The 15113-nt window shown below is 46.2% G+C and overlaps 1 protein-coding gene across 11 annotated transcripts in view; it reads left to right on the top strand.

Moving 5' to 3' along the window:
• The first annotated feature begins 3478 nt into the window (after window positions 1-3478).
• Window positions 3479-15113, top strand: part of COL6A3 (collagen type VI alpha 3 chain) — a 61153-nt gene continuing 49518 nt past the window's right edge. Inside the window, exons 1-3 of one of the 11 annotated variants that reach the window (XM_065069159.1) lie at window positions 3479-3835; window positions 12260-12408; window positions 13315-13932. In XM_065069159.1, the coding sequence (XP_064925231.1) occupies window positions 12321-12408; window positions 13315-13932 (706 nt within the window). In that variant the 5' untranslated portion in view covers window positions 3479-3835; window positions 12260-12320. The remainder of the gene's footprint in view (window positions 3836-12259; window positions 12409-13314; window positions 13933-15113) is intronic. The other 10 variants (XM_065069160.1, XM_065069158.1, XM_065069161.1 and 7 more) reach the window with 10 other exon arrangements.

Consider the following 15113-nt stretch of genomic DNA (forward strand, 5'->3'; position numbering starts at 1 on the left):
GTGAAGTTTTTTAAAGGGTAACACTTAAGAAGAGGGAAGAAAGGAAGGAAACCACTTTTCAATTAGCCCTAAACCATTTCTCCTCCCAGGAGGGATTTTCCTCCCGTCGCATGGGAGACACTGACATTTTTAGTTTCCTTCTTAAGGCTTTTCCTGCTGCTGCTTTTCAAAATTGTGGGAACTACAACCACAAGGCTCCAGCCTTTGCCTGACTCTATGGGACAGCTCTTTCCCCTACAGCAGTCACACTGACCCCCATATTTTGTCCTTCATTAAGCAAGGGAGACAAAACCCACTGAATGGCAGCTAAGGAGCTTAGAGCAGACAAATTACCTGTAAAAAAAGAGCTGGCAGAGAGATCCCAAGATTCCAGTTCCCCCAGCACTACCCCAAGGAGCCCTTGGAACACACTAAGGTACACCCCACCATCTCGTGCTGGGGCACAAACCTCCCTCCCCTGGTGACAATTAGGAGATGTATCCTGATTGCAATTAAGCCCAGGTTGCACCCAGTTTATTGGGATGCTCATAATGTCCCCAAGGCTTTTCCAAGCCCCCTCCTAGTGCAGCCTGCCTTGAACCCACTATCAGGGCAGGTTTTATTTGAGGGAAGAAGGTGACCTTGGGTTTGGTGGATGCCTGAAGAGTCCCTGGAGGAAAAGCCAGCAGATGGTGCTCAAGGATGGAGCCAAGGCAGGATTCTCCTGGGTGTCCCCACCACATGTGACCCAGAGTGGGACATCCTGTGCTTGTGTGGATCATATGGGGGAAATCCATGGAGTATTTTCTTAAATCAGGGGTAGAAATGGCTCAGCTGAAGCACATCTGCACACAGAAAAGAACTGTATGATTTCACCACTCTCTGCCGGTTTCACTGAATTTTTAAGGTTCTGAAGCTGAGACCTTGTAGTGAGGGGAAGACATCAAGGTCCCCTTTGCATTCGAGCAAGGATGTAGCACACAGGGCTTCTTTTTTTTTTTTTTTTTGTCGTGGGTGGAAAGAGAATTCCTCAAAACCCTCTTCCTGACTCATAGCATTAATCATGTCTAGTTATTAATACATCAGGGAGAAAAATCTTTCTAAACTTAGCCCCAGCTGTCTCTAGAAACTACCAACGTGGTGTGATTCAGTCTTTTCCTAATTATCAGAGAGGGTTTGCTTGATGTCTGAGGATGGAAAGAAGTCTGTCCTTGCAGATGTCACCCCTTCCCCAGGGGTTTTGCTCACCCCCAGAACGTCACTGGGGACATGCCTGGGTTCCCTGTTGCTGCCATGGTGAATGGGAATTGTTTTTCAGGGGGTCACCAACATAAACGTGGAGGGGACTAACTACTAAAGGAAGGATTGTAAAGGATCATGAGTGGAAAAGGAAAAGGAACAAAATAACCCCACCCCAAAACGCCCTCAGCATCCTGGCTGGCTGTTCTCCCCCAGTGCGCCAGCTACAAAGCCCCTTTTTGGAAAGGAAAACCTTTCAGCCTGGTTATTACAGTCATAAAGGCAAGCAGATGGGAATTTAAGACCTCTTGTAGTCTCATTTAATTATTGGAGCACTTGGTAAAAGTCACTTCAATATTAAAACCATATTAAGACAAATTCTGCATTGCAAAAAGAATAATACTAACTTCCAAGTTAAATATGTTCTCAGTCAAGCTGGGATAGGTATACAATTCAGGTCCTATACATTTTGCCAATAACATTACGTTATTTATCTCCAAATCTCTATCTTAGCTATTTTTCACAACTCTTCTGGAGTGGCTGAAGCTTTTCCATGCTTTATTATTTTGTTTTTGCCAGTGACTTGAAACTGTTTGCTTGCATTCCTTCATTGGCACACAGAAAACTCTGGGTTTTGAAGATTATCTGAACTAATGGGAACACAGATCCCAGTTGCCATTGAGCTCATATGATTGAACCATACTGGTTTCCACTGGTGGCAGCAAACTGGAAGGATGCAATTCTCGTGCCTCTCAGCCCTGCTGCCACCTGTACAGGAGAGGTGGTAACCTGAAAGCTCAAATGCAGGAGACGACACAGGACAGCACATCACCCGCCTCTTCAGCAGGAGACTGGCAACAGGGTGAGAATGAGTATGACCGCATGCTGCTGCTTTATGGGGTTGTCCTGGTGCCACCACAGCAGACCTGTTGGGCTTCCCCACCTGGCAGCTGAATTAAGAAGGAAAATAATTCGGCTTGGATGCTTCTGCCAGCATAGTGAACCTCCACTGTACATACTTCATCCTTCAGCAGCTGTCTCTCACCCACCTTGGCTGCTCTTAGATGTTTGCCACTGCTTTCTAGCAGACCCTGTTCCCTCCATCCCTTGTTCAGCTGCCCGCCAACACCCAGCAAGGAGCTGCAGCTCCCTTTTGCCAGGCACATTTATTATTTGGGAACACCCTGCCTGCGAGCTCCAGCTCACCAGACTTGGGGAGGGGGACATGACACCCTGTTTGCTTTCAGGCACGCAGCTGGGGATGGTTGTGCTGGATCCCTCTGCGAGGTCAGCACTCAGTCTCTGCAAGCACCCAGCCAAGCACTATTTCTAAAATGAACTATTGCATCAGTTCAAGGGCTCAGCACTTTCCTAAGGCATTCCAGCTATTTCTTTATGTGGCTGGTCTTGCAAACAGCACAAAACCTAGAGCAAACATCATAAATCCCCATTTGAAATGAAGAGAATTTGATTATTTGATTCTAGGGACGCCATCTCTGTTCCAGCCTTATATGGACCCAAGCAAGGGCAAGAGATAAGAATTAATGTTTCCATACCGTTATTTCTTACAAAACATAACCCAGTCCAGACCAAAATGTTTAACTTAAGCCAGTGACATGCTGTCATTTGAGGTAGAGGAACAAATTTAGCCCCCAAACCTGCCTGCTTGCATCTGCCTAATAAAAGGTTAAACGTATTTTTTCACAGCAAATAGATTAAAAAAAAAAAAAAATTAAAAATCACCACTCAGGAGCCTACTGACTTGATTTGTTGCCTTTCAAACTTTTACTTTAAGCCTTTAACTAGGCTATATGCATTTTAAAATATTTATCTTTCTGCTAAGGGGCTGTTTATAAGTTATGTAAAACATAACTCCCCACACTTCTCACTCCTCATCTGGGCAGGTTAAAAAAAGAAATCCCTGTTATATCTAAATAGGAAACTACATTGAAAAGAGACACTCTCCCCCTGTGCTGATGTTTGTAACTGTTCAGGAGGAGAGGCTGAGCTTTCTGCAGCCTCAAGCATCGCCAAAAGGCACTTTGCTGGAGCCCTGTGTAACTTGGTATGGTCCTTGGCACGTCCTGGCTCCTGCAAACATCCAAGTCCAGCCCTTCCTGACCAAAAGGCATGGTTAAATCAGCTCCTGCAACCCTGCAGGGTTTTTTTTTTCCTGGTTTTATACATATTTCTTCCAAATTATAACAGGGAGAAGTATTTTGGAGCCAGCGGGGCCAGCGCAGGAAGGGGAAGCCACACAGAGCAGAGGCGTCCCCCATTGCAGGGGGGGGGACTGCGTGTGATGAGCAGCTCTGACCTCAGACCCGGGAACGCCAGCACCAACCATCTGGATCCCATTTGTAGCGTCGGATGGCTCGGCCCCCCGGCACTCCCGAGCCAGCTGCCTCCTCCAGCCTCGCTCAGACCCGCAGTGGCCGTCTGGCGGGGACCAGCGCACCCCCATTTCCCTTGCCCTGCCAGTGCTCACACCCCATCAAGCAAGGCAAGTGGGGACCGGGAAGGCTGAGCAACACCAACACACCATGAAGCAAGGGTGAGAGGCGCTTTGGAGTGGAAAATCCTGGAATAAGCAACATTTCTGGGGGTTCGCTCAGGGGTAAGTGTTGCTTTCCACACGGGATCCCTTAGCCTGGGTGCAGCAGCTGCTGTACTGTGTTCACTCTCCTTGGTGGGCTGTTAGTCTTTTGGGGAGTTTTCAAGGAATTTTGGACAAAACCCATTCCATGCACAGACCGGTATCATCAGAGGAAAGCTATTCTGAGGCTTGTAACCGGCTAGAAAAAGTGGAGTGATGCAGCCAGCTTGCTCACACCAGGAGCCTCCTCGCCAAGGTGATGCACCACAGGTGCACAGGGACACTCCTGGCCCCACCAGCGCACAGGAATTTAACTCAAAAACACCAAGCAGGGTTTTTTTTTGCCTCCTGGCTGCTGCAGGACAGTGTTTGCCTTTGATACCTTGAAATCACTGCAGCAACAGCTTGGTGGGATGGGAGTGGGATGTCCCTGGGAAGCAGTGGGGTGATTGCTCCAAGGAGGGCACATAATGATTTGGGGAGCTGCTTGGACATAAGGAAATAAGTGTGCGAATGGGACCCTGTAAGGAGTGTGACAAAAGGGTTGTCTCATTGCCCCTTTCCCATTCCTGAGGCATGTCCCCAGGGCCAGGGGAACTGACAGCAGCCCTCACCCCTCCTGCCCCAAAGTGAGGTAGGATGAACTGGCCAGAGATGCTCATCCCCTCATCAGCCCATCCACCCCACACAGGTCCTGCTGCTGAACATGTCCTCACTGCTCCAGGGTGGGCCAGCACCATTGTGGCTCCAGGGACAATCCTCATCATCTCATGGTCATCCACAGAGAGGGAAATTGGCCACACGTCAGATATTTTTTACTCCAAGGGCTCTCCAGTGTTGCAAGCAGCCACCTCCTCTCTCCACAGCCCTCATTCCGCTCCCTCCTGACTTTTTTTCCCAGCCCTTTCCCCCCATAGCCCCAGTCGCCCTTGGCTCCCCAGGGCTTTGCACACAGAAATGCTCTTGCTGAGGGGGCGGCTATGACTAATCCTGGAGACACCCCACCACCATCCCTCCTGGCTCAGCAAAGCCCTCCCTTTCCAACCAGAGCTCAGGGTGAGAAGGGGTTGCAGCCAAATTGGTTTCCTGACCATGCACAGGGGCCAAAACTGTGTGGAATGGAGGTGGCCAAAGCCATTCTGGTTCCAGTGGGTGCAATGGGAAACTCTCAGTTCATTTCTGGTTGCGGCAATGACTCATGTATGCTCTCAGGGTAGGAATATTGCATTATTATTTTTTTTTTCTAAACTTCTGGCTTTACCCCCTTACTTACTGGTTAAAAAAAATTAAAATAATCAGTATTTGTGACTGGATAATTACTGAGCTTATATAGTGCTGTTTCTGGGGCACAACCATCCAGTTTGGGAGCTTTCTGGAGGCTAGAGATATATCTGCAGCTGGCGGCTGTTGCCAGGAGCTGGGGGACTCTTCCAAGGTTGTGTACGGATGCAGAGGTGGAGCAGAGACAACTATGTATCTCCCTGGTGCTACCCCTTAACTCAGCAGTACCAGAAATACCAACATAGCACCCAGAGCTCAGGAAAAAGAGGCTTTCCATCCTCAACCTTACACTCTTGTGCTACTCCGGTCATTGCAGAGAAAGAAGCTGACCATGACCAGGGTGCAATGGCATTTTTAAGACAGGAGTGCAGGGCTGCATGCTTGCTGCTACCCCTTGTCATTCATTCATTCCCTTTCCATTTTCCAGCAGCCTCCTAGGTTCCCTTCCTGGTTTTCAGATATCTTTGCAATTTTCCATTCAAATGCATTAACTTTCCCTGATTTCAGGGTGAGCTAAACCAGTCCCCACTTTACTGTATTCCTCACACGTCAAGGAAAAAGAAGTTGTTTCTCTAACTCTTGCTACGTGCCTGTCTGGGAACAGGAAGGAAGGGAACATCTTATTTCTTCCATCAGTGCGAACTCTGGTAACTACACATTGTCGCCAGCCTTGCACTGTTTCTCCAGCCTGGCTGCATTTGATGTGCAGCAGAGGGATGAGGTTGCCCCACGCTGGGCGTGCACAGCAGCAGGGCTGGCAGCGGGTGGCATGGCATGCCTGCTCCCCGCTGTGAATCACAGCCAGCCCCAGCGCTCTGCCTGCCCATCACTTTTTCCACCTTCTTAAGTGATCTGTGTTCCACATTAAGGGCCTGATTTGTTTGGGTGGAGAGGCGCTGGGAGGCTTAGGTTACTATACATAAAGAGTCATTGATCTTTGAGGGAGTTTCCTCTATTTTATTTTATTATTTTTAGTAAATACTCCCTTTCCTCTTATTAAAGACTCTATTTCAGTCTTCAGATGAAGAAAACAACCAGATTAAGACACTAGCATGCTTATAAGAACAAAAATGAATGTGATTCATATTAAATGCTAGCACTGGGGAACTTGCCCTGATAGGATATAAACACAACGTAACTCTGTCGCTTTGCTAAATGCTGCTTTTCAAAAAAATTGGAGCTCAAGTGGTTTGCAAAAGCAGGAAAACTTTCTACCCTTTTAGGCCTGTTTGTATTTAATGCTCAGATCTATATTTGTGGGAAGCAATGTTTTCAGGAGCAGCTCTCACCTGCTCAGTGCCAGATGACAGCAACATTAATGAAAACCCTTCAAAAGAGCTGGTCTCTCGAACCTGGTCTCCCAGGTCTCTCGAAATAGTCTTGCTTCTCTGGAGGCGGTGTGGCCAGGTGATATTTGGTGCCATATGATGAAGGGGTTGCCAGGTGCTCAGAGGCTTATGTCCGTTTTCAGAGGTGAATGAGCTATTTCACAGGGAGGAAACAAAACAAAACAAAAAAAAACACCACACCACAAACCACGGCATTTAGCCTCCTAGGTGTCCAAATCGCTTTGGGAGTGGTTTTTGGCTGATGCTTTTTCCAGCCAAGAGAGGAGCATGAATCACCTCTAGAGGACAATCTGTGCTACCATGGCTCCACATCAGGATACTGGGAGCTGTTTCTGCTCCCTGCTTGCTCCACAGCCACAACTGGATGTACACCCCACTACTGGTACTGCAAATAGTTGTTCTCAGTGAATGCTGGCAAGGCTTACAGCAGCCTCATGGCCCCGCTGCTGCCTCCCAGGAATGTGCATATAGCAGAGAACAGCCAAGACAAAGGGATTTCAGGCTCAGCATCTTGGTTGGGAAACAGGGTTACAATAAGGCATGGGGAGATCCCCACAAACAAACACAGATGAAGGCAGAGGCCTCTTGGTTTTGACCCTGACATTCCCATGGAACAGACTTTTAGAGTGCTCCAAGGATGATCATGGCATTTTGTCTCACACTGCATCTGCAGGACAATGCTTTGCCCTCCCTCTGGTCCTGCCTGTTCCCCTTACAGAGAAGCCGTTGGGATCCAGGTGCAAATACACACCTTTCTCCTAGTGCAAGATGACCCATCCCACATACAAAGGGAATTTAGGGTCACAGCTTTTTTGCTGCCTTATATTCAAGCTGTTTTCAGGAGATTCCCCTGGGGCTGGGCAGGAAAATTGGACATTATGTACTTTGTTTGAGGACAGTGAGGCATCTCAAAGGTTCCTGGCTGTGCCAGCCAGCAAAGCTGCACAGGCTGCCCAAGGCAAAACCCAAACCCAAGCCTTTTGTCCCCATAAGAGCACTCAAGTCATAACTCCACCTACCAGATTGCTTTGGGTCCCCTGTCCTCTCCCAAAGGCTGCTCATCTCCCCACAGCAACACCACTATCATGGGGAGGGAGAACTAATAGGAACGGATTTCACAAATAAGTCACTAGCTTTGGATTTCCTGGTTATCATACCCCAAAAGTAAGTTCTGCCCAGTTTAGTACTTTAGCCTTGAAAAAAAGCACCAGGCAGCTACAAAACACTAGTACAGAAAACCCATCTGACAGCTCAAGCTATGCAGTCCAGCAAGACAGAAAACATCAGTACCTACAGCACTGCTCAGCTGGGAGTTCAGATTTAAGAGGTATTTTGCAGCAACATTAATTATTCCCTCTACCCACCATAGCACCCATCCATATCTATGCATTGTACACATCACATTTCTATTTACACCATAGGTACTTCCCTCCCTGTCAAAGTCAGGCATCCCAGATGAGAGGCACATATAGTGAATCAAAGTGATACTTAACAGCTGTAGTAATTTTTCTCTATCTTTTATGTTTTGCCTGTAAGTCTACTCATCTGCTTTGCAATTCTACACATTTCATTTTAGCTACACTAGAGTGAAAAAAAACACATGCAAATGATTACTTAGAAAATGAACTTGAAATATACACTCAAATAAAAAGGATATGTAAGATGTCAGATTTTATGCGCAGAGAAGCATGCAATAAGCAAAAAATAGCTGCTGGGGAAAATATTTAAGGAAATCACTTCATTGCTTTAGTGGTAGAAATGCTTGCCTTTTGAAAGCATTATTAGTAACAGATGTATATCTTCTGATGAAAAGGACATACCGTAATATGAAGAGGTCACCACACACTACGTAAACTCTCAACAGAAGTAAAGCTTTCAGATTATTGAAGACCACATGAGTTAATATTTTAACACATGAATTGTTAAGAGACAAGGTTCTGGTGCTAATTCTTAACAGTTTAGGAAAATGCTTTCCTTTTCTAAAGGCACTCAGTAGTTTTCAGCATTTTTTTCCAGCTTGCAGTTGTTCATCAAAAGCTCCACCAGAGCTTTCACCCCCCCCCAGGACTGCAAAGAACTTCTCATTAAAAAAAAAAAAAATATAAAAAAAAAATTGAGGATTAGATTGCCTTATGGAAAATAACAAACCAGGAGAATAAAGCTGCAAAACAAATACTTGTCATAATCAAGAATTAAAGTGAATAAGCACAAGTTCACATTCCTGGTCTTATCCTCTACCCTCTGCAAGCTGGTACTGCCTCTGGCTTCTGTAATCAGCAGTGGTTTAGGACACAAAGCAAGAACATATTGAGCAAAGTTACTTGTTGTGCCTCACTAAGGCAAGCCAAGAAAGACCTAAGTCCCAGCAATAAAAAACACATCATTTACTCTCTGAAACTCACCTTTCTCACTGAGCTAGAGACTTTGACTCAATGAAACCAAAGCTAAGCAGGGGTTTGACTCAAACTCTCCAAAACCCTTCCAAGAGGTACATTACCTCTACAAAAAAAAGCTGCTGCCCTTGCTGTTTCTTCTTAAGGACCATCCCTTGCAGGAAGACCAGCTCCTCATTCACCACTTCTCACAAATTCCCAACTCTTCAACCTGTGCTAACAAGGGTGCTGTGGAGGGAAGATATAAGGGAAAACCCTGATTAGGAACATCTGTGCTTAAATGCTCCATTTTTTTTCCATAAATTGTCAGTCAGTCTCTAAGAGACATCAATCACCTCTTCTTGCAAGACTGTGATTTGTTTTGCTTTTAATAACTGTTCTCAGTTACTGTGATTTTAAGATGGTTTTGGGGAAGCATGATGCTAAAACTCATCTCTTATTGGTGAACAAGTTTATCTTCTTTCATGTAACTGAAAATACTGAGATGGAGGTTACAAAGAAGCTGAAAATAGACCTGGAGGCATCCTAAAGACTAAAATAGAAAATAAGGTGATTAAAAAATAAACCCAGCCAACTTATTATTGCTTGAAAAAAGCATTATACTTCCCAGCTGGCCAGAGCAAATAAACCAGAACTAAGACTGAGTGTTGTTTTAATACGTTGTGATATCCAGGTTTAATCTCATCGTGCCCCAAGGGCTGACTCATGGTTTCCAGTCATTTGGGTTTGCCAGGATGGGGGTACATAAAACACAGCTGGTGGATTCTCTACCACAAGGCTCCAGAGCTGAACTATGACCCAAATGCACCTAATGGAGCTGTGGTCAGCCTGTACTCTCCCCGGGCTCCTTGTTTGAATGTGGGCAAAGCAGTTCTTCAAGGGGTTACAAGCCAAAGCAACCCTAAAGATGTAGGTGTAGATCCACCATTGAGTTTAGAAATCCCAATCCATCTAAAGCCCAGTTGCCCACCGCTGCAGGAGAGTTATGGGGGATATTGCTGGTAGGAGAGATTTCGTAGCACCAGGGAGATTTGCTTTTCCCTTCTGCTGTGTTTCATGGCTGTAAACAGCCCTGTGAGGTTCTCTGCAGCTGCTCAAGATTAAAACCAAAAAACCCCCAAATGTTTCCTTCGATCTTGTCATTTACTAGCTGACAAGACATAAATTTTCACTGGTTTATCTTGATGCTCTGTTCACCCCCAGCTGTTGCGACTGCATAGGGATTGGATGCCAGCAGCTAATAAACAGGATGATAACATAACTTCCTGTGTTTCGGAAAAGAAATACTAGTACTTTTACAGCGTACATTATTTTAATGGGCTGTTTTTCTGCAGCGTGCATTTTATTTCAGTTTTCATTCACTGCTAGCCACATTTTTACTCCCAATGGATGCTGCAAGGGAAGCCTGTCTCAAAAAATGTGCAGCTATTCCGTAAACCTCTTCTGCCCAGAGGGGAGATGCTCTGGTGTGGTTTAATGGGTGGTTGTCACAAGCACAGTGCTTTTTGCAAACCTCAGCTCTGGGACCTACAGACCTTTCTGTATTTCTGTGCTCAGGGGAAGAAGCCTGCAGCAATACCCGTGGCTAATCATGCACCATGGGGAAGCAGAACCCAGATTTTCCCTCCCCATGTGTCCTTTGGGTGAAACCAGATTTTCTGGGAGTGAGATGTAAATCAGGGACATGGTCCAGCAAGGCAGGTTCACTCCTGCTGGAGGCACTGAGAGGTTTGGTCTGGACTTTGATAGCTGGGGGATGGATGGCTGCCAACTAAAAAGGATAATTTTCTGTCTTTTTATGAATAGTGATACCCCTGGGCTGCAGCAGCTGCCTCTAGAAATCAAGGAGCTGCCAATAACAGGGAAGACTTGTCACATCTTAATTAATGCTGTGTGTTAACTGCTGGCTCTGGGTGCCTATTGAATGTCTCTCCACCTGGTGTTAATATTACTTTTATATACAAACGTGGGAGAAAAGGTAGGCTTTTCCCTGACTCATGCTATACAGCATTCATAAATGCCATCTGGAGCACATGGAAGGGTAAACACTACAAACCCTGTCTCCCAAGAATGACTAGACCCCAACCCAGCTTTGATATGCAGGGAGTTAGTACAAGTGTCAAGATTGCATCAGGTTTTGGGAAATAGGGTGGACATTGTCCCCTCCTTTCCACTGAACCCCTCTCTGACAGCCCTAGGGAGTATGCCTTCAGTAGAAGAGGAATCAACTGTTCAGATGTTTATTTCCAAATTTTCCCTAATTCCCAGCACCTGCTTCTGTATCTGTCTGTGCCAACGATGGCCACTGGTGTAACTATCAGGGCTTTCCTCAAAAAGGGGGTTAGTGTCCCCCTAGCTCTCTCAGGCTTTTGTATTGGGCATAGCTTCCTGGATTGATGGAGCTGGCAAGGATGATAATAAGAAAATAGATTTTTTTTTTTTTTTAAAGTTTTGTTTTTGTGTTTTTTTTTTAGTTTTACGGTAACCTGCTTTATAGCTTAAAGTATTTGAATCACTTTTGGCTCATTTGTGTAATTGAGCTCCTTTTGGGGAATGAAAAGTATTAAATCACTGCATTCCCTTTTGGGAGGATATTTTCTCAGTTAAGCAAGCCTTGCTGGTTTCTACTCTGTGGGCCTGGAAATGAAGATTAAATAATAAATTGGCCATCTCTATGACAACAGATATACAACTTTCCTGAAAGAGACATTGTTTCAGAAGGCTTGCCAGGTGGATCATAGATAAGAAACTTGCATAAATTATTTTTTTGGCTCCAACATGTGAAATATTATTCTTGGTGCTGTTCCAAAATGTGATCAGCTGGAGCAGGCTATTCCACTGCTGGGGCTGGAAGCTTGGAAGAGTCTAAGGGCTTTATGCTGTACAACCAGGTCACGCAGCTCATTTGAGTCTGGAGTAATTAAATTTTTGTATGTGCTTGGGACAGCTGAAAAGGTGAGCTGAGGCAAAGAGAAGTGTTCAGGACAATTATTATTGTGGCATTTGTAAAAAATAAAATAAGAAAGCAGCGTAGCAAGATAGGATGCATTGACTAAGATGTTTCAGCTAGACATGTGTGGGTGAGAACAGGTGAGAAGCCACCATATATTTTGAGAGTTGGTGGTAGAAACCTAGGCTGACCATTTTCCTACATATTAGGTATTACCTGGGATGGCATAGGCAAGAAAAAAGCCATCTAAGTCCACAGGGCTGATTATATGCCAATTATGTGAGCAATTATTCCTCTTGCAAATAAATGCTTGCTATGAAGCACACTCTGTCCAACACTAACATATTTTTTTCCTGCTGAAGTGCCACAAAAGTATTGCAAAACCACATGGTTTGGCATTTCTGTCTCATGCCTCATCTGTGCCTGGCCAGAACTGTTGCTGTTTCTCACTCTCCCCCTTTTTCTCCCTTAGGTCTCACATTGGGTGCTTTGAAACAAAGCAAATTAAAGGAAAACTCAGATAAAAGGCCAAAATGAGGAAACACCGACATTTGCCCTTTGTGGCAATGTTCTGCCTCCTACTCTCAGGCTTTTGCTCAGTTCATGCCCAGCAGCAAGCAGGTAAGACCAGACTGCTTTACCCGACTTTGCCCCCATATAAACATGTTGCTAGTTCACACCATTTGGTTTTTAACATGCATGATGATACATTGTGGTTTACCTTCTGCTCCTCAGCTCCCATTCGGCTCAGGGTCCTTTCAGACCTTAGCCAACGTGTGTGGTGCCTTCCCGAGCATGTTGCTGGCTGGTGGCCTTTGAGGATGCTCTGCGGGGACAGGGGATGTGCACCCAGGGTGGCCTCAAGCAGGTTTTCTCCTGGGCAGAGCTGTTTTGTCCTCCTTGCATGTGTAGAAGGGCTTTTTTGCAGAGAGAAGAGCACTGTCACCAACCTGACGAAAGGCTGTATTTTTTAAGAGAAGAAACTGGTGCCTTTGGGACCAGAGCTGGTGTAATGAGGAGGGATGTTAGCAGCAGGAAAAACATGGAGCCAGCATGCCAGAACCCAGGCTGCATAAACCAAGTAGCCTTTCCTCCCTCAAGCACTGTTGTGGAGCCAGCAAAGCCCTGAGTCAGCAAAAATGTGCAGGAGACCATGGGCAGCTGGAAGCTGAGCAAGCCTGAATTCACATGTGAAGCTGCAGGTGTCTTTGTCTGGCTCAGGGCTGGTGTCCAAACCTGTGCGGTGAGGGTCTGAGAGGGGAGAAGCATCTCACCTCACCCTCCCTGGGAAGGGTAGGTCGCATGCAGTCCCCTCCTGTCCCCCAACGCCTGTGGTGTCAGGGTGCTGATGGCTGCTTGGCTTTCCTCCAGCTCTTCTTGTTTTGCTGTGGGTGATAAGGGGAAGCTAAGCTTCACTTTCATCGTGCAAAAGAGGCTGTCGGTCGTTTGGGTGAGGAGGAGGAGGAGGAGGAAGCGTGCTTGTGCTGACCGATAGAAAATCCTAAACCCCCATCTGTTTTTTTAAAGCTGTCAAAACCGTTGCTGTGGCTGATATAATATTTCTAGTGGATTCCTCTTGGAGCATTGGAAAGGAGCATTTCCAACTCGTTCGAGAGTTTCTGTATGATGTTGTAAAAGCTTTAGATGTGGGAGGAAATGATTTTCGCTTTGCCCTGGTCCAGTTCAGCGGAAACCCACACACAGAGTTCCAGTTAAATACCTATCCCTCCACTCGAGACGTCTTGTCCCATATTGCCAACATGCCTTACATGGGGGGAGGCACCAAGACTGGAAAAGGATTAGAGTACCTAATCGAGAACCATCTCACTAAAGCTGCTGGAAGCAGAGCCAGTGAAGGCGTGCCCCAGATTATTATAGTGTTAACGGACGGACGATCCCAGGATGATGTGGCTCTGCCATCATCTGTCCTTAAATCGGCCCGTGTAAACATGTTTGCAGTCGGCGTGCAGGATGCAGTGGAAGGGGAGTTAAAGGAAATAGCAAGCAAACCCTTCGATACGCACCTTTTCAACCTAGAGAATTTTACCGCTCTCCATGGCATAGTTGGAGACTTAGTGGCGAATGTCCGTTCATCCATGACTCCAGAAAAGGCTGGGGCCAGAGGACTGGTTAAAGACATTACAGGTAATGGCTGACTGCTGGTGGCTCCCATCAGCATGGTATCTGCTGACATTGCGCTATTTAAGGCCTTTGTAGCGGCAAGACTGAGATGGACGTTCAGTGGTTTAAAAACAAAGGTTTGAAGCATGTGGCCCCTTATTTGTAGCTATTGAGCATGCCATTATTTGCAGACTGAGCTGGCATCCCTGCCGTGTCTGCCAGGAGGTAGCACAGGAGCCCTTGGACGGGCAACAGCATGTTGTAGCCATGGCATGGAAATGCAAAGGTAGGAAGCCCTGTAGAGTTATTAAATTGCCCCATTCCATCCACTCCCAAGGAAAGGAACTAGAGGTGAACACGCCAACCATGATGGTGACTCTTTGAGGCCCTGACCAAAAACCTTCTGGAGACCAAGAATATTGCTCCTGGCTATGGGAACACCATGTGGGATGTCCACTTGCGACTAGTGGGGGAGATAGGCAATGTGCTACTCGAGTAAGTCACATTCTTGGCTGAAGACAGCAAAAGCAGTTTAGTGGAGAGCTTCTCTGCTGAAACTCCATCCCTGAGCTGGCCCTTAGCCTCTCTCCTCACTCACTTGGAGAAGGTGTATGGTTGGAGAATCCCTTTTGCGATGCCACTCAAATGCTGCCTTTACAAGCCGACATCTTCCACCTGCCGGAGTGCTGGACCCTTCCTGTAACCAAAACCTCTCTGCAAACCACGTTGGCTTCAATGGATCTGTGCTGACTGTAAGCCGGGGGCCTGATTTTTCTGGAAAAAAAAGACTCTTCCTCCGTCCCTCCCTTGCTTATGAAATTCCAGCGTGGAAAAGGCTTTCTGAGCAGATTTGTTGTGTTTCAAAACAGAAGTCCCAGAGATCAAACCTTTCTTTTTATTCCTGAGACTCCATCTGAAGGTCAATAGCTTGTGGGGTGATGTAAGGCAATGGCAGTGTAATGAGGCAGTGTAACATTAATCCCCCTGTGTTGTCTTGCCTGATTAACCCTCACGCCAGCCCCACTGAGTGCTCTCCATCACTGCATGACACCAAGCAACACCAAAAACTGTGCTCATGTGTATTTTTATTGTGCAAAGTGCTTGACAGGGCAAATATTCAAATCACATGAAAGCCACAGGGAAGAAAAGCAGCTCTCCCAGAAAGACGACATAAGGTTTGCCAATTCTAAGAAAATAATGTCAAT

The sequence above is a fragment of the Columba livia genome, chromosome 7 (assembly GCF_036013475.1).
Source record: "Columba livia isolate bColLiv1 breed racing homer chromosome 7, bColLiv1.pat.W.v2, whole genome shotgun sequence".
Taxonomy (NCBI): Eukaryota; Metazoa; Chordata; class Aves; order Columbiformes; family Columbidae; genus Columba; species Columba livia.